At 38.2% G+C, this 27,082-nt stretch overlaps 1 protein-coding gene across 1 annotated transcript; it reads right to left on the bottom strand.

Moving 5' to 3' along the window:
- On the bottom strand, positions 1 to 26,562 carry LOC148832825 (CD5 antigen-like). The gene is made up of 7 exons (XM_088918151.1): positions 26,452 to 26,562; positions 26,063 to 26,222; positions 12,315 to 12,623; positions 1,703 to 2,017; positions 1,162 to 1,473; positions 618 to 932; positions 1 to 197 (listed from the first exon to the last, which is right to left on the bottom strand). Exons 1-7 carry the CDS (start codon positions 26,560 to 26,562, stop codon positions 1 to 3), a joined length of 1,719 nt encoding a protein of 572 aa, XP_088774277.1.
- Between the last annotated feature and the right edge of the window lie 520 nt (positions 26,563 to 27,082).

Genomic DNA, 27,082 nt, shown 5'->3' on the forward strand with positions numbered 1-27,082 from the left:
CTACCGGGCCCGGGAGGAGGAGCTGTGTGGGGAGGCTCTAGAGGAGCAGCCGGGGCTGGAGCCGGCCGATAGTGGGGCGTCCGTGGGTCGCCAGCCGTCACCGCGGCGCAGTGGCCGCTCACGCAGGGTTCCGCAGCAGTTGGCCGAATACGAGTACAGCCTGAGGGGGGTGTTCGACGTCAGCGAGACGCCAGACGCTTCAGGTGGGGGCAGTGTAACGCCCTCGCCTGGTGGTGAGGAGGAAGCGCCCCTAGGCGCTCGTAGTACCGCTGGGCATGCTGGGAGTGGTAGCCGGGGAGAGTCTGAGGGTCAGCACGATGACCAGCGGCTGACCCTACCTGTGTAAATAATGTCCTAGTAATTCTAGTGCCCTGTGTAGTCCTGTAAAAGTGTAGTGTGTTGTTAGGTAATTACCACCCTAAAGTTGTGTACGTGTTCCGTCAGTCTCCTCATGTGTGCGTAGGTTTTGTGTGGGAAAACGAATAAAGCTAATGCTTGTTTGTTAATTGCGTCTCCACTCGTCCTTGTTCTGAAAAGAACCTGCAAACGCTACAATATATAGCAACACCCAAATGTCCCACCGTACTTGAATCTTTCAGAAACATTTGAAAACCCACCTGAGCAGAGCACCCCCACACCCCCACTGGTGTTGACTGATCCAGAGCTCAGTGTGAAGGAGCAGTTCTGTAGCACAGATTCATTTCCTTTACAGTCCACTTCAGTTAACAGCACAGGCCCATTTCCATCACCATACATAGTAGAAATGTAGGCCATCAGAGCGCCTCCACAGCTCAAGCTCCTGCAGACACTGTTGGCATCCTGTAAATCCCAGTCTGAGTCTAAAACTCTTCCCCACAAGCCGCTCATGAGAATCTCCACCCTTCCCTCACAACGACTGTGTGTACCCTGCAGACGCACCAGCCAGTCTTCATCTGGAAAGACAAGGAGCACAACTGACTCCTTCCTCACAGTAATTATTACACATCTGCTCTTCCTGAATTCCCCAGAAGTCTGTCTGTTCATCAGTAAGCAAATACTACTGATTGATCAAATACATCAGTTGAATGTTTTAATCAAATATTGGCTCAAATATTAATACATCCAGTTTTATAGTTGTCCAGTGCTGGTCAATATTCTTCAGACAGTGACAGTGGACTTTACCTGAGCAGACCACGCTGGCGACGCTGACCTGCTCACACTCCTCCTTGCCCCAGGACACAGGGCAGTCCCCCAGGCGCCCTTCTCTCCCACTGCACTGGTATCTGTCCTTCCACAGGGGGACACTTCCCACTCCATAGGGGGCTCCTCTGGGGGTGGCCTTGACTCCCCCACATTGGAGGTGTCTACAAATTACCTCAGCAGTTTGCCACTCCAGGTCGCGCTCACAGAGTGAACCCCACTGTGATCCATGGAGCACCTCCACTCGACCAGCACAGTGGCTCTCTCCCCCCACCAACATGGGACCTTCCTGTCCTGGGAACATTACAATGTGACACTGTTACACAGAAATATTCATATAATATAATATTATATAATATTCAACTGAAGCTATGGAAATGTGATATATGAAAAATAATGTCTTCTTTTCAGTTTTATTTGCAGTTCTTCTATATGGAAATGAAAGATGATTTAGTGTTTAATTTTGATTTTAAGATAATTCTCACATTGCTTTTTATAAAAAGAGCTTCATTTATATTCAAACCTGAACAGACAACACTGGCGTAGTTTCTGTGGGAGCAGTTTTGTGTTTTCTCAGTGGACACTGGACACTCGAACACAATGGACTCATTTCCCTGACAGTCAAGCTGCTTGTCCCACACAGGGCCCTTCCCTTCCCCATAGCGAGCCCCTCCAGGAATGGCCACTGCCTCTCCACACTGCAGCTGTCTGCACACCACACTGGCGTCCTGCAGGTCCCAGCCTGAGTCACACAGTGTCCCCCACTCATTTCCAAACTGCACCTCCACTCGCCCAGAGCAGGGATCCTCACCCCCCACAATCCGGGGCTCCCGGTGATCTGGGAGAAAGGGATGGACACTGGATCAGTTTACCAGTTAAGGCTTCACTCCCTAAACCCAACTGTAACCATTGAACACCAGGAGTGATGTGAAGTGACAGAGCACTTACAGTCCATGGATTATTGTGTCAGGCAATATGAATAATGTCAAGCAACATACAGTACTAGAATCAATTCCATTTGTAGAATACAAAAATACTGATCACTTAATTCTCCTCCATGCTGTGTTCCTCTGAAATATTGCATATGCCCTGTTTGTTATGGTGAAGGGTTTTCACTCCTTTAACCCCTACACAACTGATATTTAACTGGTGTGGGTTTGGCTTTCAACACTTTTTGCCCCAAGCAAGCACAGCTGATATCTAGTGGTGGTTTGCTGGACTCAATTCCATCAAACCACAGCAAGCTGTAAATCACTACCCAATCCTTCCTTTTGCATCAGGGCACTTAGCCTCAGTAACAAGGTTGCAGGTTGTTACAGTGTCTTCTGATGTCCACCGTAGAGTTCAAATCTCATGCAGGACCACTTCTAGTCCAGCCATCTGTTCACTGACTTGTGTTCCATCACTTGCATTACACATGTACTGTATCTGTTGCAGGATGTGGGCCATTGAGGCAGTAACAGGCTGGGATTGATTGGGTTATGTTGATTAGTGTCGCAGGATGTGGGTCATTGAGGCAGTTACAGGCTGTGATTGATTGGGTTATGTTGATTTCCAGGATGGTGTCAATGTTGCCTGCAGTTGTTCTAATGAATACAGTCTAGCAGGAACAGTCAGTAACAACGGTCACACCCAAGTCGCTCAGGAAGCAATTAGGTATCGATACTTGGAGGTGTGAGGAGTCGCTGAGCTAGTTTTAGCCTGTCCAAGGGAGGAAGAGGGAGAGCCAGAGAGTGAACAAAGAAGTGATAAGGGCCCATAACATCTAGCTCGGCACTCCCATACCCCAAACAACACAAGCTTCCTCCTGGAAAAATACTGGGCAAACCCGATGCTGACAGGGACAGTGGAAAAGCCCCTGAGAGGGATTGGCTAAAGGGAGGAATAAAAACAGCTGGATGGAACACAGTGTGCTCCCGATTCCCACAAGACCCTGGAGACAACACAGGCAGCACAAGGGAAACTGCATAGTACGAGACCACGGAGGCAAGGACCTATTGATCCAGGAATTGACGACTATGGGAGACATTGGCATTGGAACGGAGGTACTATACAGAGACTTTTAATAACTGAAGGCAAAGGACAAAGAACCCTGCCCGGCTAGCCGATACAAGCTGTGGGGAATGTAGTACAGCCAGTGGGAGGATTTCTAGTGTAACCTGAACGGAGACCAGGAAATTGAACTGGGTGATACCACCCTCCTTAAAGTGGCTGTTCGTGTCTAAGCCATCAACGACTTTCACCGATATTAAGAAGTAATGTTTTAGCGGCCTCTCTTCAGTGCTTTACAGAAAAGACTGCTGTCTCTCAGGATTGTGCCCTTTGGAACTATTTTTTTGTTGCTGTGGATGTTCTTTTTTTTTTGCTTCTTAGAAAATAGATTATGTTTTTTTACAGTGACTAGGAGCATATTTTGCACACATCTATGTATTTATTTTATATTTATTCTGTATTACTGTACGTATTTTAATTTTTCGTCTATTCTGATGTCTGTTTTTGCTCGTCTTGGGCTGGGCTGCTGTAACACCTCAATTTACCTTCGGGATCAATAAAGTCTTATTACTGTATCTATCATTCCTCACCCAAAGGGTTCACCTTTGGGTGACATATCTAATTCACTTAATTCCATATCAGTGTTCCTCTAAAACATTGCATATTCAAATCTACTTGATCTAAGAAAGCTCAAGCCACTATCACATGTTCTATTTACTTTTTCCACACTACAAGCACATTCTGCTTTGTCCCTGCAAATCATTACAGGCAATCTAACTCTCCCTTTCCAAAGAAGTCTGCATCAGTATTTTGAAAAATCCTTTTGGGGTTGGACAGAGCAGATATTTGACCAGTGTTGTCATTTTCTGAGCCAGGTGACTTAATGCCAAGGTATTAAGTATGCTCTTTCTTTGTATTTGTTAATTCATTTTGTTATTAGAATTTGACTAAAATACTGGGGGTAGATCAAATTTTAATCTCACACTTTCACTTTCCTACAGTACATATAAATAATTACTGGCTGCCCATAACTGCACAAATCTTTTCTAGCACGCCACTTGACACCATAACTTCTCATTTGCAGCTGCCTTCCTGGTTCATCCCCCATAAATGATTGTATCCATTCATTTTCACCAGCTCATTTCTTCGTTATTAGAATTGCACAGAACTGAACTACTAAATAACTACCACAGAACTACTGAATTAAAAATACATTTAGAATATTTTAGACATTATGAATTGATTTTCAGAAAAATAAAGACAAACTGCAGGTGAATGCAGTTTCATACTTCAAACAAGAGCAGTTCTTAATATGATGTAAAGTACAACTGCAATGGGGATAGAAGATGATTGATTCTTTATACTTTTATCGGGTTACAGTGTTTTGTTAACATCTCAAATTTTGTATTTATTCCTTATACAAATATAAGGTTTTACAATTACCAAAAAGTCAAATTCAATCTTCAAGCTTCACATTAATAAACACAAACAATAACTTTCTGAATTTAAAATGAAGCATTCTGTATGAAGGTGACAAGATGGAAATAGTATCTGTATTTCTTATTTGTAGGATGATTTAGATTTAGATTTAACACTATCAAATGGATAGTGAGTGATTTTCATTTTTCATTCATGAATATATTTTCAAAAATTTAATTAATAACTAATTTTTCAGAAACTGCTTCTGAGTTTGCAAACAAGTAATAAACCTCCCCATAAAAATAAAGGGAACTTACAACAGCTGGTTACTTACCAAAACATACAAGACCTGCGTAGCTGGATTTATCAAGTGTTGCCTGGCGTGGTACAAATAGTGCATGACAATGCCAGAAAGAAGATTCATTCCCATTACACCTAATAGGAAAATACCACAGGCCACTAGCCACTTCTCCGTAGTGAGCTTGTTTATTTACTGAGGCACTAGATCCACATCTAAGCTCCTTACAGAGAACATGAGCCACATTTGTATCCATGTACTCATCAGGAAATGATAAGATGCCTAGTTCACCCTTCAGTTCTAATCGTCCAGCACAAGGACTATTCCCATTTTGCAAGGAGAAATTCAGTGCACCTGTAAGATAAAGACAAAATACTTTTCAGAATACTGTTCAGGTGAAAAAACAGACACTTCACATGAATGTATGATTCTCTACTTTTTTTAGAACACTGGTTCTCAAAGTGTGGTCAATAGGCCAGAGGAAAGAATATTGTAGCATCCATTATGAAGTAGCTCCCCCTAGGAGCATGGTTAAGAACTGCAAGTTGTAAATATTTGGACTGTTAATCTGCATAGTAGGAGGGATATGTGTGTTGGTTCTAGGTATCGGGGTTTCACCAACTGTTATGGGGACTGTGTGTGTCCGTAATTGGGCGAGGACCAGTCTAGTCGTAGGCTTGGCTGGCTTGAGGGTCTGCTGAAAGGGCAAAGTTTCCATTTATTCTCCTTGGCTGTACCCTTGTGTTGCCTTTGTGTATTAATGAAGCTTGAGTTATGGCGGACCACCTCGCCTCTTCATTCTCCCCATCAGCGTCTAACGCTTCAATGTTTTATGCACCACGAATTAAATGATGTCACTCATTGAAAACGAGAGAGTTAGTTTGACGGCAACGTCCTTGCCGCCATGCAGCAGTCTATTGTCGTGATTGCGTGGCTACGCTGTTTACGTTTTGATACAGTATGTGAGTGTGGTTTGACTGTTGCACTTATTATTGTTCATACCATTTTGTTCTTACTTTTGAATATCTTGCTTTGAGTTTGAAAGTTCAAAGTGTAATTTAAAGAAGCAGTCAAAGCAGAAGGGTTATTATGGATCAGTGGCTTAAATCTGGGACCTGAAACGCAAATATAGAGATGATAGTGAAAGCGCAAGTGCGAGTAAGATGCAGAATAGAAGTGAAAATGCGAGTGAGGTAATTTGTGTACCACACCAGCAGTGCTGTAATTCTAATTCCAACAAATGTGATGTGCAAGGAAGCAGAAGGTGTGTTTGATGTGATGTCTTTGTCTGCTTCCGGGCAGGATAAAGACAACACAGAAAGCGTTAGCGAAGTTACGGGAAAAAGTAGTGCTACTCACTACTCAAAATCGTCAGCTTGGAAACAAAAACTGTAAGAATAAAGTGAAAAGAAAGTATAACAGTGACTAATTCAGAATATGATTTTTTTGGACAGGTAATAAAGAAGATCCCAACCCTCATTGTGTTCTATGTTACGAAATCTTGACCAATGAAGCAATGAAGCTCTCAAAGCTTGAATCCAAACACAGCCAATGCATTGGAAAACCTCTTGAGTTCTTTGAGAACAAATGCAAAGAGTTGATACAGAATAAGAAGATCATGCATTTGATTCATCTGGTGGACAAAACGCTAATGCTACAGAGCCTTCCTACAGAGTCACGCTGTTAGTAGCACAGACTGGGAAAGATCATTCTGTAGCAGAGAAATTGATAAAGCCCACTTCCAAAACAATGGTAAATGTCATGTTGGGGTAAAAAGCAAAAAATACTATTGACAAGGTACCCCTTTCGAATTATACTGTTCAACGTCAAATAACAGCCATGGCTGAAAATGTGGAATGGCAGTTGATATCATGCTTGCATCAGAACTTCACGCTTCAGCTGGATGAGTTTACCGATATGGTGGGCGATACTCACCTTCTGGCATATGTCAGGTATGAGTATTTAGGAGGAGTACATGATTAATTTCTCTTTTGCCGATGTCTGTCAACCAACACTACTGGTGAGGCAATTTTTTAGCTGCTAAACAATTTCATTGTAAGTAATAAAGTTTATTGGACACAACGTGCCAGTTTTAGTACTGATGGTGCTTCATCGATGACTGGTAGGATGAATGTCCTGACTGCACATATCAGATAAGTTGCACCATTGGCAGTAGCAACATATTGTTGCATTCAAAGATGCTAGGCAGACTTAAAACAGTTCTGGACGAGGCTGTAAAAATTGTAAACATTATCAAAGGACACCCTCTGAACGCACATATTTTTAAAGCTTTATGTGAACAGATGTGAAGTGAGCACATCAAACTGCTTTTCCATACCAAGGTTTGTTGGTTGTCTCTTTGAACTGTGCGAGGAGGTCAGAATGTATTTGTATTTGAAATGTCAGATCTGTCACTTGTCGGAATGCATGCATGACTTTTCTTGGCTTGCTCAACTGGCATACTGTATCTGGCTGACATCTTTACTATTCTGAATAGTCTGAACCTGGCATTGCAGGGCAGAGATGTCACTTTCTTTAATATTCATGATAAAGTCAAGGCTTTGTGCATAAAGTTGGAGCTATGGTGTGATCCTCTCAATCGCCGACAATTTGACACATTCAGAACTCTTAGCAACTTTCTATCAGATCGGATTTGAATGGATAAGAAAGTCATTCACAAATATTGGTCAAATAGAAGCGACCAGTCTCAGGCCGCTCAGATAGATGGACAACCTTGTGGAGCTGTCATCTGCTGGATCGCTGAAGTTATTACTTGCTGAAAAAGTTTGACAGACTTTTGGCTCCATGTACGATCGGAGTATGCTGGACTTAGCTCTGAAGCATGTGTGAAGAAGGCTCCAGGGCCAAAACATTGTGTTTTCTTTCTTCTCTTTTCAGCATGAAATAAACCTATTACTTGTTCCTTTGCAGCCTATGCATGATGACGCAGCTACCCACCTCAACTACTACAGCCTATACCTGCTGCGACCCACTATGCCTTCCTCCAAGTATTTTCTAGATCTCTTCGTCATTCCTTTTCTTCCTCCCTGGGCCAACTGCCCCCTTCTCTTACTAAACCAGCATTCCGTGTCTTCGCAGTGATCTGTTCCAAGACCAGGCTTTCTAACCACCTTCTATTCCTTTACAGATGTCGTCAACATTATATAATTCCTGAAGGATTTTTCCTGAAATTTAACACTTTTTCTTTTGACTCTAATACCACCCAGAGTAACACAGTAAACAGTAAGGAGACTTCTACAACAATTTTCTAGGAAACTAATGCTTTCTACCATTTTCTCCATCAAAAAACAGATTATCCTTTCCGACAACAACATCAAAGAGGCTAAGGAATTTCTACGGCTGACAGCTCCACATCATCTTCCCTTAACTAACCTCATTAGATCTCTCAACTCCAAACTCTACCAGTTTCTCACTACACACCTGACGAAGGCTCTTTTCAGCATGGAATAAACCTATTATATGTGTAAATGAGTCGTTACTTGCTCTCCACATGCCCTCCAACAATGTGAACTGCTTCCTTTTTGTTTTGCTTGAATTTTAGGACTGATAAAGAAACAAGTCATCCTGTAGTGTCACAATATATGTTGTTTTTGTAGTGAGTTAGTCATGAGTTTCAGCTCTGAGCAGCATTACTAATTAGTGTTATCAGGCAAGACGTTTCATTCTAAGGGAAAGGAATCTAACCGTGTCCAAAGTAGGCATACTCAGGAGTGGAGCTTCTCATTAGAAATATATGCATTGCTGAGTGACTACAGTCATAGGAGCTTTGGGTCTGAACAAGCAACATTTGGGGGCATTGCTTAAGAGTATTTCAATGAAGCAGAAACTAGGGAGTCATCTAAAATGTTAGTCTGAGCTAGACTCACACCAGAGAATGAGGAAGATAATAGCTACTGTGTTATTAGCTGCATCTGTGAGTAGCCCACCCAGCACGTGCAGGCAGAAGAGCTAGCTGAGCAGAGTGAGTAGGGCCAGCAGATATATGCTCTGTGAATGCTTATGTTATGTTGAAGCATGGTAGTGAAAGTAAAGTTCACAGTTTTAGTTTTCTGCAGAAAGCTTGGCAAGCTGCATCTTCCTCAGTGTTTATTGTGTATTCCCCAAAATGGGAAGAAGCATAGAAGGAATCTGCTGTGAAATGGAGGAGCTATACTGTAGCTGCTGCAAAAGCCAGAGAAGACAAATAATCACCAATAAATTGAATATGGAAGTTAATTAGGAAATCCAATGAAATATCTCAAGATAAGACAAAACTGTAAAAATTGCATTAGCACAAATGTATTGGCATACATACTGTAACTTACACTATTATGGCATTGAAGTGGAGCCCCTCTTTAAGCCATTTTATAGTTATAAAACATTATTTTTATGTAGCAGTAATTCATGCATTTAGAGCTGCTGGAACACAATGGGAGGATCTGGCAGCAGGTCAGGACAAAATACAACAATATTATCCAATTCTTTACTGTGCAATACAGTGTAGTGCAATCAAATAAATTAAATTATTCTCACCGTTTAGCCAACAAGAAGAAGCATGAGCAGAGTAAAACTGGAAGAGTAGGACTCATCATCAATGCAATAAAGAGTGTATTCCTTTATTGGGATTTTGCCTTTTTCCCCAAACTTTTTTGGTGTGAATCGAGTAATAATTCCTTACACTTATTTTCTTACAGCTCTTTTCTGGACACTCTATTCAAAGTGCTTTACAGGTAATACCACCTTCACCACCACCAATCTGTAGTACCCACCTGGATGATGTGAAAGCAGCCACAGTGCATCAGTACGCTCACCACACATTAGCTATTAGTGGGTCGGAGAACAGAGTGATGAAGCCAAGTCAAAGATGGGGATCATTAGGAGGCCTTGGTTAATAAAGGCTGAGGGGAAATTTGGCCAGAATGCCGGAGTGAATCTTTTCAAGAAATGCCCTAGAATTTCAATTACTATGGGTGAGTTGCAGAAACTCTTAAGCCAGATAAAAATATGGTGTAATTGTAATTGAGAAAAAAAACTAAAATGAAATTACAAAAAATATATACAGTATCATTAAGGAGCTGTGGTAGCTCAGACAGCAAGGGCATCTAGCTCCTGACTGGAAGGTCCTGGGTTCAATCCCAGGTAGGGGTAAGTGATGTAGCTTGCTCTAAGTCCTTCCAGATAGCTCCTTAGTCCACTTAGCCTGCTTTCCAAATGAGTACTGGGGGTTAATCCTTCTTTGGGTAATAGGCCAGTTGGAGTGTGATGCTGACCTCTACTTCTAGTGTTGGATGGTTGAGGAAAAAATGGTGGCCCATTCCCCCATGGGCCTTTATGGCCTAAAAAAGGGGACCCTACCTACCTTTATATCTTTAACAATGTGGTTATGTGGAAAGAGGGATATTACATGTGAATGGGAAGACCTGGGAAGAACAGCTGGCAATGTTATGCGACACAGCAATGATGTGACAATGATAGGGATACTCTCAGACAAAGTCATGTACATGTTGCTCATTTGACACCATGTGTTGCAGATTTTTTTAACATCAGAAACAATATGATGAAAACTGTACATTATGAACTCCTATGTCTAGGTAACACCCATTGAAGACCCACGGTTAAACAAGGGTGATATGTCAAGGGTAAGAGACTTTGACCCTGAGATAAATACAGTAGCTTAGATAAAACAAAAAAACGAAATTAGATTTTACGCTTTATGTCCTATTTTCGCTAATGAGGGGGATTGTGTTACAGCATCACTCTCATAGGTAAGTGTGTGAAAAAAGGAGAAACCAGCGGAAAGTCTGTAAAAAGCTTTCCCAACAGTGTGTGATGGGTCTGTCAGTTACTTTGGATATGCCCAATTTGCAACCTAAAGTGATGGTTATGTCTCTGTTGTCACAATATCTACCAATGTTTAGAAACTGGAAAGGACTTACCTTTACATACTACATGAACATTCATATTGTAATCACATTCATGGTGACCCCAGGGGTCTGAAGAGCACTCCCAGAGAGATGACTCATTCCCACTGCAGTGGACTCTGTCCAGCCAAATGGGGACATCAGTAGTTGGGATTCGCATTCTGCCATATGTATGAGCCTCCCCACATCCTGCTTGTCTGCAGGCTACATGAGACTCATTGAGTCCCCAGCCATCCTCACATATTGTTCCTTGCAGACCTCTGTAAAACACATCCACTCTTCCTGCACATGAATTGGCAACCGTCGTTAGGTATATTTTTTTTTCATCTGTAGAGAAACAATTCAAGTTGCAGTAATTTAAAGCAGAAATTAATTTAAATGTATAAAATTAGTTTAAAGTTAAATTACCTGTTTTTTTCAGGGCTTCTGTTCCTTCTGCAGACTCTAGAATATGATAAATATGACTGTAAGATTTGTCTGAATCAAAATAAACAAAATAATAAGTGGACCAGAATAAAAACATTAAAAAGCATATAAACAGAGGAAAAATAATGGCCTTTGATTTTTTCCCCCTCCAAAGCGTTCAGCCCCATACATAACTGACATTGCTTATTTTTTTTGGTGATGCATCTGGAAATTCATTCTTATTTTCCTAAATTCAGCAAGCAGCAGTTCTTATCCACATTCCGTGTTAGGCTTCTCTTCTGGTCTACTGCAGTTCTTCCAGTCACCAGTGGCTTCTGCTGCCACCTGAGTTCCAATTTCAAACTTGCACAGCCACCTGCTAACCAGATTCTCCCTTCTGCTTTCCTTCAAGCTACTCTTCCAGTCACACAATGTCTTCCGCTGTGTATTAATCTGACTCTGGCCTGGGGTCATTATCTGTGACCTGCCTTGAGGGAATTTTAAACAGATGTATGCTGATGTACGTGACACCCCAGCTGAAACATAGGGTGACCAGAGCAGGACTTGAACTACAAAATCCTCCATAACACTGCTGTAATTCAGTCCAGTGTGTACACCTGGTGTGTGTCTTCTCCCAGTGTTCTTTGAAAATGGCCTTTTTTTCACAATTAAATTAATCACAAATCTTCACTGAACTGTGCTGTGTCTCCTTTCATCCCTACAGCTGCCCACCACAAAGTTATTAATGTCTAATTAGTTAGTACTGCTATCTGCTAATACGTAGCCCTCCTCCTGCTTCCACTTCAGGCTGCTCTTCCCATAGTCTTTTGCTGTCCACCAGTTCCAATTCTTCACCATCACCAACAGTCAAAGCTTGTTGAACTCTTTGGGATGAAAATTACTATAAAAATGGAAGGTACTATGGTAGTTATTCCTCATTGGAGGAACACAGGCAGTGCTTTCAAAGCAGAGTAGTTTCATTCCAGTCCTTGAGAGTCTTAAGAACATAATGAATTAAACCCCTACATGATAGCTCCAACTGGCCGTGATGTAACTTTCCTTAGAAACTAGCCATCTTAGGTAGCTGTAGTCTCATTTACCTGCACAAATGACTCCTGCATCCCAGGGGTGCTGACAGTCCTTGGACCCCAGACGTCCAGCCCTGCACTCTCCCAGTTCTGTCTCATTCCCCAGGCAGCCCACCTTGTTCAGGACCCTGTCCTCAGGGGCAGTCTGGGGGTGGGCAAGATGGGGAGCAGACATAGCCGCCCCACAGCCCAGCTGTTTACAGACCACCTCTGCATCGCGCAGGTCCCAGGAATGACTGCACACACTGCCCCACTGGCCCTCAGACTCCACCTGCACTCTTCCAGAGCAGCTGCTGCCATCCAGCCTGATCTGGAGACCCCCTGGACACACACACACAGGGTGAGACAGCAGACAGAGTGGGGATGCTCTACTTCTTACTAGTCCACCTGCCAGCAGAGAGTGGCCTGCGGCTCAGGATCTCAGCAATTTAACTGAAGTCAACATTTTAAAAATGTTGTCTTTTTCAATTAAGAATGTATAAATTTGAAAATGCCTTTTCAACATCACAGAACTAAATGAAGAATCACCATCAGTCAAATCTTGATGAAATGTTTGGGATGAAAACTTCTACAATATTGAAATATATAAATAATAGTTATTCCTCATTGGATGAAAACAGACACTGCTTTTAAAACAGAGCAGATTCATTTAAGTCCTTGAGAGTTTTGTTAAGCTCCAACTGAGTATTCTGTTATGCTCCAACTGAGCATGATTCAGAAGGGGACCATCACCTGGAAGGGGACAATGACACCCAACAGAGCATTAAGTATTAATATGGAATTGTGTGACTAAAGGGAAATTATGTTAGCTGAAAATGAAAATAAGTTTCTGGATGTCATGAACTATATTAATTTAAGTGGCATTTTCCACTTTTTTTCATAAATATCTCTGACCAGTTTCTCTCCGTCACTTATTGTAATTATTTTGTAAAAGTTTTGACATGCTTGTTTTAACTACATCTTGCTGTCGTTATTGTTATAGAAATTAAACTTTTCGTAGCTTCACTGAAACTCTTGTAGAAAATGAAAGATATAAGATGTACTGTAATTCCTGTGGTTTTTAATTTAAAAAATGATGTTTTGGTTCAGTGGTAGACTTTTCACTTGCTAGAAGTTCCCAGGTTTGATTCCTGTTATATGTTTAACAGATAAAACATTTTATTTCTAAAAAATAATATGTACAGATATAAACTAGTAAATTGTAACAAGCTGCGTTGTTGTTCGAGTGAGGAACCCTATGCGGAGTAGGGGAGCCAAGTCAGGAGAGATTTCTGACTAATCCAAAATGTTAGTCGAGGGCGAATTCCAGGTTCGATACCAAAGGTTATTCAAATGGAAAAAGGCAGACAAATCCAAAGTGACGAGACCGAGGTAAAAAATGTAAGATCTGGGTCCGAGTATCCAAAAAGGCAAGTGGAACTAAATAATGCGAGGCAAGGAGTTCCAAAGAAGCTAACAATACCGAGCAGGGTTCAGTGAAAAGGAGAAGGCTTAAGTAAGTCTGGAAGTAGAGGGTGTGTTAACAAGTGAGGTGCTCAGATTGGATAAAGGGATAGATTGGCGGTTTTTGCGGCGATTGCCTCCAGCTGGTGCTTAATTGGGACGAGACCGTTTGTGAGGAGGGTTCAGATTAGCTGTGGGTGTGACATAAATATTATGTACACTACATTGACTTTTTATTGTTTTTAAATATCATAGCGTGTTCAATGTTAAATGCTATTATTTAAAAACATGAATGAGCAAACGTGGATACTGTCAACAGTGGGAGTTCAACCGGTTTAATTCAATTCAATTCAAAATTTTATTCATCCCAGTGGTGCAATTTAACACAAGCCTTTACAACAAGCCTTAAAACAAAATCATTTATGTTATAATTATAATCAGGAATAACACAGTGGTAATAAAAATACCACTGAAACTATAGTAACATATCTGATCATTATTAATGATATTAATTTATTAATAACAAATAAGAATTTCAAACGTCTTTTTTCAGGGTCATTTGCTTTCTCCAGTTTTCATAACCTTCCCTTTCTTATTAAAACACCTATTTATGAGACACATAAATACTCTCTTTAATTTGTGAAACTATTTATGTATTTTCCGTTTTTACTCAGATAAGAATAAACTGCAAATGAAATTATTTTGACAAGAGGAAAGATGTTCTGTGCTTTTTCACCACATATGGAATCGTGTAACTAAAGAAATTAATAATGATATTAATTTAAGGACCTAAATATAATATATTTATATAGCTGGTAGTATTACCTGAGTCCACTTTCTTTATAAACATGTATTTTTTTTCTTTGACTAATTCACTCATTATTACTTTCTTCTAACAAAGACTCCTTTTTAAAAAATAAAATAGTAAATATTATGTACACTGCATTAACATAATAATGTATCTGATCATTATTAACAGTATTAAATAATAATTTCAAACTTCTTGTATCTTTTTCAGAGTCATTTGTTTTCTCCAGTTTTCATTACCTTCGCTTTCTTATTAAAACGCCTATTTATGAGACACTGTGTTTCAGATGTCAATAACTTTGTGGAAAAATGACAGAGCCTTGGGTACTTTAAGGATCACTATTTGTGAAAGTTTTCACAGCTTTTATTTAAACAATATCTAGTACCTGGTTGAAGTTTTAGAAACCTTGGTTTAAATAAAGCAGAACCCAGGTGTAAGCGAGTTCATAACGTGAGAACACATTATGCTCCATTTTTTATGCATAAGTCAAAGTGTTCTGAAGTTTTTCAAAAATTCTCTAAAAACGTAACATAAAACCGTACAGCACGATGGGGAACTGATTAGAGAAAATAAAAAATAAGTAACAATGGCACGTCCCTGCCTAATTTAGACATTGCATGACTTTAAGAGCTATAAAAAACGGGTTAAGTTAAAAACCACATTTTTTGAGTGAAATAAGAGTGATTTTTCTTCCTTATGATCAGCTTAAAATCTTTGTGTATGCTGTATTAATAGTGGGTTTTAGTCTCTTGGCTTACATGGTACATATCAGATGTTAAATGGAGGAAGGGAGACAATCCCCAACCCCCAGACAGATGAAGGTGATAAAGGTAATTTAAAAAAAAAGCCTCTTGTAATGCAAGGTAACTTTCTGCTCAATTAAATGAAAGCTACATTACAGTCAGACAGATTTTAAATTCTCAAAGCAAAATTAACTGTCAAAATCAGCTATTTTGCAAGCAGTACACAACTTTTCAAAAGGTACCTTTTTCTCTTGTGCAAACTCATCTATGTTTTTTTTTAATTTCGAAAACTTGGTTGGTATACCTCAAGGACTAATTCGTAGTATAATCAAAACAAAGCCCCTGCTGGGTCTCATCTCCCAATGTTCCACACACGCGAATCCCATGAAGTCAGAAATTTACAGATATACCAAAATAGTAGCGTAGATGTCAATGAACTGCAGTGTGATCATATACCGTATAAATATACTGTATATATAGTATGATACAATATGGTTTTAAAGCCACTACAGTACAGTGTGTGTGAAATATTTTTCTTAATCAAAATTCAAAGTTTACAGCTCGTTTATGGTCATTCATTATTCATATTATTAATAATATATCCCATATTGCATTTAAATTGAAACATGTTTACAAGTATAAAAAGAGGTGATTACACAACGTGCTCTCTATAACTCTCCAGCTTATAGAAAAATTCCCTCAGAGTCACACAACATCGTTCATGCCTTTCTTGTTCATGCCTAATTTCCAGGGAATAACCCTATAACAAAAAGGAACAGCACATTGGTCCTTGATTATGGTTAAACATTACATACGATGTCTGGAGTTTCCGCGTTCACTTTTCTGTAATCTGTATAGGACCATGACATCCCATCAAGGTTTGGTACCAATAAACATGGGGAACTCCACAGACTTGCTAGTTTGAACTAAACCATGCTCCAGTAAATAATATGCATTATATTGCCTTCCACAATGCTATTACTTTAGCAGGATTAAAACGATAAGCACATTTCTTTTAAATTGGGGTGGCATTACCCACGACTATATCCCTGTACTACACAGGTTTGAGTTGGAGTGTCTGTTAATAAAACAGAGCGCCTTCCAATAAATTTGACTACATCTTCTTTTTTTTGCTTCAGCTAAATGAGGCAAATAAAAAGTCAGATCAATCAGTATCTTGGAGTTTAATAAGCGTTCTAAAATACTTTGCATAACAAAACTGTCCGTATCTATTCGTCACTGGCTCACTTAAAGGTGTCTGTTAAACTTTTTTACAATAACAACAAGTAGTGTTCTTACTACTGTCCATATTCTTAGAAAAGGATAAAACATTATAGTTTTTATGAAGTACAGTATATAAACTTGATAATGTTAGAACAAGCATGTTAAAACTTTTCCAAAATACCCACCGTAAGTTACCAAGTTAATGAATTTGGTGCATAAAATGTTCATGAACAAGGTGAAATACTATTGTGTGCTGTTTTATATTTAGCTACCACTACTATCTACTGCATTAGGTATACTGTATATTACTTTATACTTCTGTTTTTATTTTCCTCTACCAAAATTTATCATTACATTTTCTCAATGCAGATGTAAACCTGAAAGAGGCACATCATGTTCACAAGCTACAGTATAATAATAAAGTATTTTTATATATACAACTAATTTTGTTTTTTATCAAATAGACCTACCGTTAATTAATTTAATATTTAACATACTGTAATACACAGTTTAAAATGAATACATTTGAATGAATGGCTGGATCTTTACATTAAAGACTGCAACACCGGCAGTTTTAGAGGGTGCATAGTCCTGCATCAGATAACTTAAAAAATAAGAAGGGTTTTTGACTTTACCCGTCAATTTACTGCGGTATGTTGGTGCATCACCGTTTGTATAGGGAATGAATTAGATATTAAACACAATACAAACTGTGATGCACAATAGTGTGAAATACTTCCATGACCTGGGAACCCGCTAACTGACTGCAGTGCAGCTAATGACAAGGACATTTGTTTCCCACTTTTCAGAAATTATTACATAGTGTTAAACACAAAGGTATAAATCTGTCTTTCACTCATGCTGTCTCCCAAGGCTTTATTATATATTTTGTCTACTGTCTGGCATGTGTATTTACAATACTTTTGTATTTTGTGAGTGGCGTTTATTAATTTTAAATTTCTAAATAATTGTATTTTTAGTTTTTTAAAGATCTATTTAAAATGGTATAGGAAGTGTGTCCTTCACAGCACATACTTTATAATTTGGGGATGTGAGCAGAATATATGGACAAAAAAAACTACTTTTCACAACGTGCCACACACATTACAGAATCCCATGAACTAATATCTACTGATATCCATACTGTACATCAACTACAGTATAGTATTAGTTTCATTCTTGCAGACTGCCTTCATATAGATGCCTTTATTTACACCACTGTTTTGCAAGCAATCACTATAATTATATTAAAATGTTATATTTAAATTATATTAGAATATCCAAAGCCATGCATATTGTAAATAGCAAATAGTTAAATTAACAATATATTGATCTAAATATAGCGCACCTTGTATCAGCTACAACTACAACTCAGTTTGCGGCAACGTTATTCAAATTACTATTCAAAATGTTTACTTTAATCTTGACTCTTTTTGTTTTGATGTTAATTTGCTTTTAAATACAAAACTGTACAATGTTTTAACACCACTTTATTTAATATATATTTCTATAAATTTAAAATAAAATTGTTTTGTAATTACTGTTTATTCACAATTACAAATAATTCTGTATACTGTATGCAATTAAAAATGATAATTAATAAACTACGTGTATTAATAGTCGTGTATTGTATTAATAATAATTAATACACTAAGACATAATGTATTTTAGAGATGGTTGCAACATGATAAAAGCATTAAGTCTCAACAATGTAATCATTGTATTTATTAAACTGTCACTATGCAGTATACAGTATACATGCAGTATGATTAGCACAAGTTAAATTAACATTTTATATTCTACTGACCTGAAAGTAGAGATTTGATTCGATCTGAAAACCACACTAGCTGCAGTACATTAAGGAATCATTTTACAGCCTGGCAGTTTTACAGCGTAGTGTACTTCCACATCAGATTAATCAAAAAAACAAAATTGCCTACAACCTTATACTGACTGTCACCACACACACTGGCTGCATCTTTATAGCCTGAGAAGTAAACTCAGGTGAAGTTGTTCAATGCTTGTCAGTCAGATATGTTTGAAATTTCTTTTGATGAAGTTCATGTCAGAAAAGCAGATTTGCACAGGTATGTTGAACCAAACACAGAAACTTCTTTTCATGTTATTTGTGTGCATGCTGTACTTCTCTTTATCTACAAGGATCCAAAAATCTTGCTGCAGATTGACATGTCCAGAGACACAGAAATAAGATTACACAGTTCTTCTGCTAAGAAATGTCAAACGTCATGTTCTCAAACTGCTAACCAGGCCAGGTCAAGACATCACTGTACTTCTGAGTCTTTAAGACCCAAGTTTCAGCTTCTTTTTCTATCAGAATTTTGAGCACAGAAGGTACAATCTAATTTCTCCCTTACAGCACTTGGTTCAGTTTAGTAGAAACTGAAACTGCATTGGCTGTTCAGTGGGTGAATTCTATTTAAATCTTTTTAAATCACCTTTGAAGCTTCTGGAATGCTTGGGAATCTTAGTAATTACATACTAATTACTAGCACAGTATCGACATTTAAAAAGGTAATTGAACTTAATAGTGACGTCTAGGCTTCTGTCGGTCGGGGTTGACCATGGTATTGCACCCTGGTTATTGGTCACTCTGTGACTGGAACAGCATCAGGAGTGGCTGATGAGGCCAATGCAGGATTAATAGTGACAGAGGAAATTAAATTACGCATCCATTCAGAGTGACCAATAGTGCAGTGCAGTGTTCAAAGCTCATGAAGACTTTGAAGAAAGATAGCAAAAGCGAAAGATTTTTCAGAAGGCAATAACATATTTGTGATGATGTATTCTAAAACTGAAGAAAGAGCATTAGTGCAACATTTAAAAAAAAAGAATAAAGAAGCATAGTTAAAGTCTAATGTTTCATCAATCTCAAACAACCTTTATATAGGTTCATTAAAAAATGCTCCTTGGGGATAATCAAGACTCTAATGAGAGATAAAAATAATCATTCTTTCCCCTTTCAGTACAGTACCTGTACACATGTACTTTAAGTAAAGTATCTGTGACAAGTTATTCAGTACAACAGCAACCAATTAATGCTATATCATAACTTTCAACACAAGTCACACAACTATCATGTGTGTTGCACTTCAATTCAGTTATCCTTTTATAGGTCACCCTATATCACCTGTTTTTTAATGATTAAGAACATATATTTAGCAATTGATCAAAGGCTGAAGGATATTCAGATTTTTTACTGAAAGACCTCTAGATTTCCTCAGAGATAGACTCTCCAGGATTACTGTTGGAAACACTTGCACTAAATTTCCAATGATCATTCTGCTGGAATATTTCCTAGCAAGCAATAATTGTTGTAACTAAATGTGAAAACTACATGTATTCAAATGAAAGGTCTGGAAATTGAATACAGAATATAGAATGTTTGAGATAGGAGAGAAAAACTGGGTCTACTGAGAAAAAGCAAATGCATTTGTTACATTTCCATTGGGAATAGAATTTCTAGGAATTAAAAAATAAAAAAATATATGATAACAAAACATAAGTATAATTTATTTTGGATTTACATAATATTAATTAGTTTTCTTTTGAAAATCAAATAGAAAACATAAAGTGATTAAGTGGTAATATTTTACAAATGGATATACAGTACTGATATATTCCATCTGATTCTTAGTACAACATTTTTTACAGTTTAACATATTTTGTATTTTAACATTAAGTGAGGATAAAAAATATAAAACATCAGAGATGTTATTGTATTCTAATGTACAATTGTATTGAAATAAAATATTAAATACACTAAATAACCATGAAAATGTAGTATTTTAGTGGGAAATGAGTAACAGTTCAAAATAGCTTTAGAAGAAAATTAAAGGATTCTGAATCCTTGTTTGAAGGAAGTCCAGTTTTTAAATTCATACAGATGTGTTTTTTCTTAAGACTTCTCTCATCAATAGTTTCATGTTTTTTTTAGTTCTAAAATTTACTGAGAAGCACGTTCATGAATGAGTGCTGTTTATGTCTTTATTTATTATAACAACTTTTCTTTAAAAATGAGATCAACTGAACTCACTTTTTCTTACATTAAATTCTCATTTATAAAGATTTTTAAAAGATGCTTTCTCAGAATAAAAATCAAATAGGAAATCTTGAAAAGGCAAGATATTTACATAACCTTATTATAAAAGATAATGAAGCAGTGCTATAAAATATCTTTTTATGGTAGTAGTATAATATTGGTAAACTATAGATAGAAATATCTCAAATTATAATTCAGTAAACTATTAATGTGGCACTATTAATGTAATATTTTTAACATACAGCACACCTAAACAAATCAAGTATTTTCTTCACAAACATTTTTTTACTCACAAACTTCAAGATGACCTCCCATGATGATCAGCAAAAGACCCCACATTTTTCCAGTTTGTTTGGAGTCCATTCAGTTAAAACATTAAAATGTCAAAATCCTTGTTACATATACTTCTGAAGAAGGAGGGGGACAATAATTCACCTAGTGTTCACAATAGATTTGGAAACACCTTTTTTGGTGACGATATGATGTGGAATGGGCTCATTGGGAGCCAATTAAAATGTGAAGTTGAAAATATAACCTTATATATAAAAGCACATGAGCTGATAATTCTGTGTTAAGCCTGAGCTTTACCAAGAGGAAAAAAAAATGTTTCTGAAAAAACAGAAACAGGTATAGAGATGCTGAATTAAAAGCAAAGAAAATAAATACTATCTTCAATAGATTAGGTCAATAATACAGTGCTGTGCCCCCAACCCCATATAGTATAATGTACTGTATGCTGTCAAACATCTTGTTAAGTGGAAATGAAAGAGTAAGTGTTTTTCTATTGAAATGCACTGCTGGCTGTAGAGATATTGTTGAAATGGTAGAATGTACCTGAGAGCTTGCTGCTAAAGATGCATTTTATTTTGAAATGTATAAAAAAAATATGACAATAATGAATTCACCAGTTAAGATTTGGTAGGTCACGGCAGTGGGGCCACCAACTATACTGAGAAATGATGCTCAGGCCCCTGCATGTTGAGTTATGAGTTATGAGTTATGAAATATATACCCTTTCTGTACTGATACAGAATGAGAACACAAGTTACAACAGTAACCGATTGGATTTGATGATATATTTCACATTTTATATAGCAAGGAGCCACCAAAATACTAAATTTTAGCCATTTAATTTAATACATTTCTTAAATGCTCAGTGTTTGTTATATGCATAGAGCTAAAAGTGCCAAAATTAGTTGTTTAAGAATCTGTAGCATTTGACATTTAAGACAGGATATTAGTTATTACAAGGTCAGAAAAGGATGCAACCATGCCTTGCCTAATTAATGAAGATCAACTGATTGGTATATGCATTAAAGAAGTCAGCTTTTCTATGAGAGAAGCTGCTCAGAGAGTGAAATTTAGTTCTTCAACAGATGGCAGTTGAAACCAGAAAAAAAAGGAAAACAGCTCTATGAGGTAAAGGCCACAACAAATGCCTGCAACCTTATAAGAATCATGATTATATTCTTAAAAATACTTTATATTTTAAAAAATGTGTGGATTTTCCATGATACACAAAATATAATATTAAATTGTGCTATATTTTTACAAACAAGCTAGTAGTACATTAGCAAATATCTTTTTTCAACAAGAGAAAAATCAAATAATGCTAACCCTGAATTTTGACGTGTATCTAGCTTATTATGCCAATTGTTTCACGTTATCAGCTAATGAAAAATTTAACTGTTAGAATAATTTTGTATTTTGTAAACAAAATATATTTTTGAAAGTACTTGATTACAGATAAAACAAACCATGAAGCATGCAAATGCCATGAAATGATACAGCTTTAAGATGTTGTCTTTTCTCAGCTGAAATCTTAATGAATTAGACATTTGAGATGGGCGAGAAACACAACTCTCTAACAAGTTTCATAATGTTTGCTTCATTGAAACATTATTGTGTTTTATCCACTGAATGTCAAATATTTAGAAATGATAAAAAGCTATAACTTATATTTGTTTCATTAAATGCTATTTTCATTTCTTTTGAAAATTAAATAGTAAAAGAGCATGAAAAGCCTTAAAACTTTTATTACTAAAAGGCTCAGTGCCTTGTTAAAATATGCAGAGCCTTGTACAATATTCAATTCTGCTTAAACTTACATACATGACAGTTTGAAATACAGATTAACATTTGATACATAACTGAACTACATCACACGTTGAAACAAAAAAAGTAAATAGTTCAATAATGCTAGTGCTTGGAGTAGAGACATGTCCACACTGAGCTCACTGCTTTGGGTTGATCCTGATTCTGTACAGCATCATTTTTAATTTCACAAAATGGAACTCAATAGAGAGGATCTGAATACTTTTGCAAGGCACTGTAGCAATTTGGGAACACAAGACAAAATGTGGATAACTATTAATTGCTAAGTGTTAAAAATAAATGATCATTAAGCACTTTTTTTCTTCTAAATAAAGTCCTGTTCTAGGTCAGCATTTCCTCTCTTGTCACATCATTTCATGTCAAACACCCACAGTAATCTCTCAGGTCCTCACAGACTCCCTTACATAAAGTTATATGCAGACAGTGTAACATAACTCTCATCTTGTTCCAGCTATTAACCTCATCCTGCTCTCTCTCTGCAGGTGCATTCTGCAGTAGATTCTTTGATCAGAAAACCTCAGAAGCTCTCCAAGATCATATGATGCTGTCTGAAAGGCACAGTGTTTTGTTCAATATGCTGGCCTGTCTATGTTGTGCAGCTGACTAGATTTAACATTGTATAAGAACATAAGAAGGTTATAAATAAGTGATCATTTGGACCATCTAAACTATTTCGTATTTAGGTAGCTGATTAATTCAAGACTCTCTAGCTATTTATTGAAAGAAATTAAGGTATTGTTTGTGAGAACATGGCAAGGTAGCTTGTTTCAGACTCGAATATCACTTTGTGTAAAGATGTGCCTCTCTTACTCAGTTTAAAATGTATTTTCATGTACTTTCTACTTTTCCTCTAGTTGATTTATCTTGTTTATTGGTTGGCTTTGTCAATGCTTTTGAGGACCATGGTAACTTGAATCAGGTCCCTTCATACCCTTCTCTGATCAAGGCTAAAAAGATTAAGTACAGTAGATTCATTTAAATCTGGGGATTGTTTGGTGAAATGTTTGAAGTGTTTGGCCTGTTTCCAAAGTAATGATAATTTTTTGTGATATCCTGATCAAAACTGTACACAATTTTATCAGTGAGGTCTTACTAGTGCATGTGTCAGTGAGGTGACCCCTCAAACATGAATTATTTCCTGCCTCATATATGACTACGCCACCTAGCAATACAAATGGGGTACTAGGTCCTCTCTACATTACCACAGGTTCTGTTTATCTCCCAGAATCACCAATGCACACACAGACCAGCGATATGCATTTGTATCGTATAAGTGCCCTTTTTATTTTCTATCCACATTCACTATCACCCAACGAAAACAGAATTCGCAAACAATTCCAAGAGTCATAATGAATCCAGAGGGACAGCAGTCTTTTCTGTAAAGTGCTGAAGAGAGGCCACTTGAACGTTTCTTCTTAGTACTGAAGAAACATTAAAATAACAGAATTTGGATGCTGGTGAAAGAAGATCTCTTTATTCGTATGCATACGGGGGATCAGCTTGTAAAAGCTAGTCTCTCCAAATGATGCTACTCAGCATTTTTTATACACAGTAACAGACAAACTTCCTGCCTTTAACATAGATTACCTAATCCCTCAAATGAACCATTAATTTTTAGTCAACCTTGGATAGCGGAAAACAACTCCTTATTGAGACTTTCGTTATTGCTTACATTTGCAAAACAAGACATTCTACTTCCCTTTTTACTATATTTAAGACATGAGCTGTACTGTAGCTGTAGATGCCCCCCTGGTATGTTTCCACTTGCCAGGGTTATAAGCTGTTAGGAAACTAAAAGATAAGCAGTTTGTTAGTTTTTATCAAATTTATAACATTCCTTCAGTACCTGTAAAGTATTTTAACACCCAGTCCAATTTCCCCAGTCTCCATTCAGGTTACACTAGAAATCCTCCCGCAGGCTTTATTACATTCCCCTCAGTTTGTATCGGCTAGCCAGGCCGGTTTCTTTGTTCTTTGCCTTCAGGTGTTAAAAGTCTCTGTACAGTACTTCTGTTCCAATGCCAATGTCTCCTGTGGTCCTCAGTTCCTGAACCAACTGGTCCTCACCTCTGTAGTCTCGCCCTCTGCAGCTTCCCTTGTGCTGTCTGTGTTGTCTCCAGGGTCTTGTGGGAATCGGGAGTCCACTCTGTTCCAGCTCAGATGTTTCTATTCCTCCCCTTAATCAAACCCCCTCAGGGGGTTTTCCACTGTCCCTGTCAGAAACGGGTTTGCCCAGTATTTTACCAGGAGGAAGGTTGTTGTTTGAGGGGTGTGAGAGTGCCAACCTTAGGTGTTATGGGCCCTTATCACTTCTTTATTCACTCTCCAGCAGGGTGATACAGCTATTGGCTTATTCTAAAATTACAATTAACTAAATAATCCAGTATTCTGTGTGCTTTTTTATTGCTTTCTTACTAACCATATTCTTTAGAAGATGTAAATAACATGTCTAAATAATGATTAAAGCTCTGGACTCCAGACTGCATGATCATGGGTTCATTCCTAAATAGGATGCTGCTGTTGTACCCATGCAAAAAGTCCACCACATTCTGTATATCTACTGTACAGATACAGCAATCTTGAATGAGCATTAAAATTTGCATTAGTGGAAAGCGCACTGTGGTAAGCTACAGTTGTGTTCGGAATGCTGAATTCAGTCCTTCACTGTTCAAAGAAGATGAATAGGTGGTACTTGTGTTTTATTAGATGTTACTTAGTCTACAAGTCATACTGTACAGTATGCTTCATTCAGTCATGTTCTAGATCACACACACAGTTAACTCATATGTACTTAATGGACTCTACCACAGATATAAAGACAGACAGCATAAGATGACTCTCTTCGTGTTCCAACTAATTCTGCTTTTTGATTATACCGATTACCGATTTGATTATTAGGATTGGATTGTAAATTGGAGGGGTGCACCTATGCTGGCAGGACAGTCAGTTAGAGTCCGAGCCACCCACTTTTGCACAGGCCCACCCAAAAATCAGTTCCTGGCTATGCCCCTGTGTGTACAGTGTCAGGCGCACAGGACACGGCGAGGTCTTCCTGTTTCCTGTTGCTGTGTTTGTCTGCGGAGAGAAAGTTATATTTTGTTAGATCTGATTTGGATAAAGGATATGTTTTTATTATCAATCTGTTCATTATTTTGGTAAAATACTTCATCCACAAAAGTAAATGGTCTAATACTGCTCCCTCTATTGCTTTTAAGGTTAAATTCCTTTTTTATTTAAATACTATTGGAAATGTAAAGAATCAAAAGTCAAGAACTACAATGGCAATATGTAAAAAGTATCATTTTCAGGTTTTATAATTCTGAATTCCTCTGGCTGTGAAGTGTTTATTTCTGTATGTATTTAATACTGTCTCCTTTTTTGTATTTGTGGTGTTTGAGCTCGGCTCGGCGGTGCCGCGGAAGATCCGCTACAGAGTCCTGGTCTGTCTTGGCGCCCAGTCGGGTGGAGGGGATGAAGCAGGCGGCCTTGTACCAGGATCCCTGCCAGCGTGCAGGCCATCCCGCCGGCTGAAAAAAGAACCTTTTCCAGATAATTCCCCCAAGAATTTCTCTCAACTATGGGTGCGGTGCGGTTGACTGCGACAACAACAACAACAACAACAACAAACAACGATATATTCCCGTCCTCCAGCCACCCGGACTCCCCACGAGACCCCCCCGGAGCTGCGTCGCCACCTGTTGTCCCTCCAGTGGTCTGGTCTTCCTGCCTGCTCTTTGCTGCTCCCAGATTTCTTACCGTTTCCCAGGTCATCATCTGAAACCACACAGCGCCGAGCCTGGTCTCCCGTCTCCTGGGTGGAATTTTAATGAGATAATGGGGCTCCAGCTGCTGGCCCGGCGCACACATGAGCGACCCCGTACGGACAGCACAAATGGTGAAACACCCCTCATTGGTCTATGACGCTGAAAGTAGCGTTTGTGCTGCTTTCGTTTCCAAGATATAGCACTTTGCTTTTTCAGGTAATCATGTGACTATCTACAACGAAGTTTACAGGTACTCCTGATTGTGATGAAAACAAAGGGTGCAGTCTGTCTGGTTGGGTGGGGTGGATGTTTCAATATATTTCAATATAGCGCCTTCTTTTCCTGGCTGTGATGTCACTCGGTGACGTATAAAAACAGCAAGATCAAGACCACCAGATCTTTCAATTGTGATCCTTTGATCAGTTGACCCCAGCCTTTGCAATTTCCCACCTTTATAGTCTGGGAACAATACAGAGCTTTAATCCAGTACGTTTCCCTGAACAGTGTAACACACCAGATATGCAATTTTATACTAAACTCTTTACTCTGTTTTGTGATGGTAGAACTTAATAAGCATTGCAAGAAAACTTTTTCTTTGGATTTTATAGCAATACGCACAGTTT

The sequence above is a fragment of the Atractosteus spatula genome, chromosome 6, assembly GCF_055471065.1.
Source record: "Atractosteus spatula isolate fAtrSpa1 chromosome 6, fAtrSpa1.hap1, whole genome shotgun sequence".
Classification (NCBI taxonomy): domain Eukaryota; kingdom Metazoa; phylum Chordata; class Actinopteri; order Semionotiformes; family Lepisosteidae; genus Atractosteus; species Atractosteus spatula.

Bases quoted from the DNA above. Each gene is read 5' to 3' on its own strand.
- LOC148832825 (XM_088918151.1), bottom strand. From the start codon at position 26,562: ATGTGTGCGCCGGGCCAGCAGCTGGAGCCCCATTATCTCATTAAAATT. The intron at 26,223-26,451 runs GTAAGAAATCTG...TTCTTTTTTCAG, and splicing joins AGATGATGACCTGGGAAACG to CCGGCGGGATGGCCTGCACG. The intron at 2,018-12,314 runs GTAAATGAGACT...CCTTTCTCCCAG, and splicing joins TGCAGGAGTCATTTGTGCAG to ATCACCGGGAGCCCCGGATT.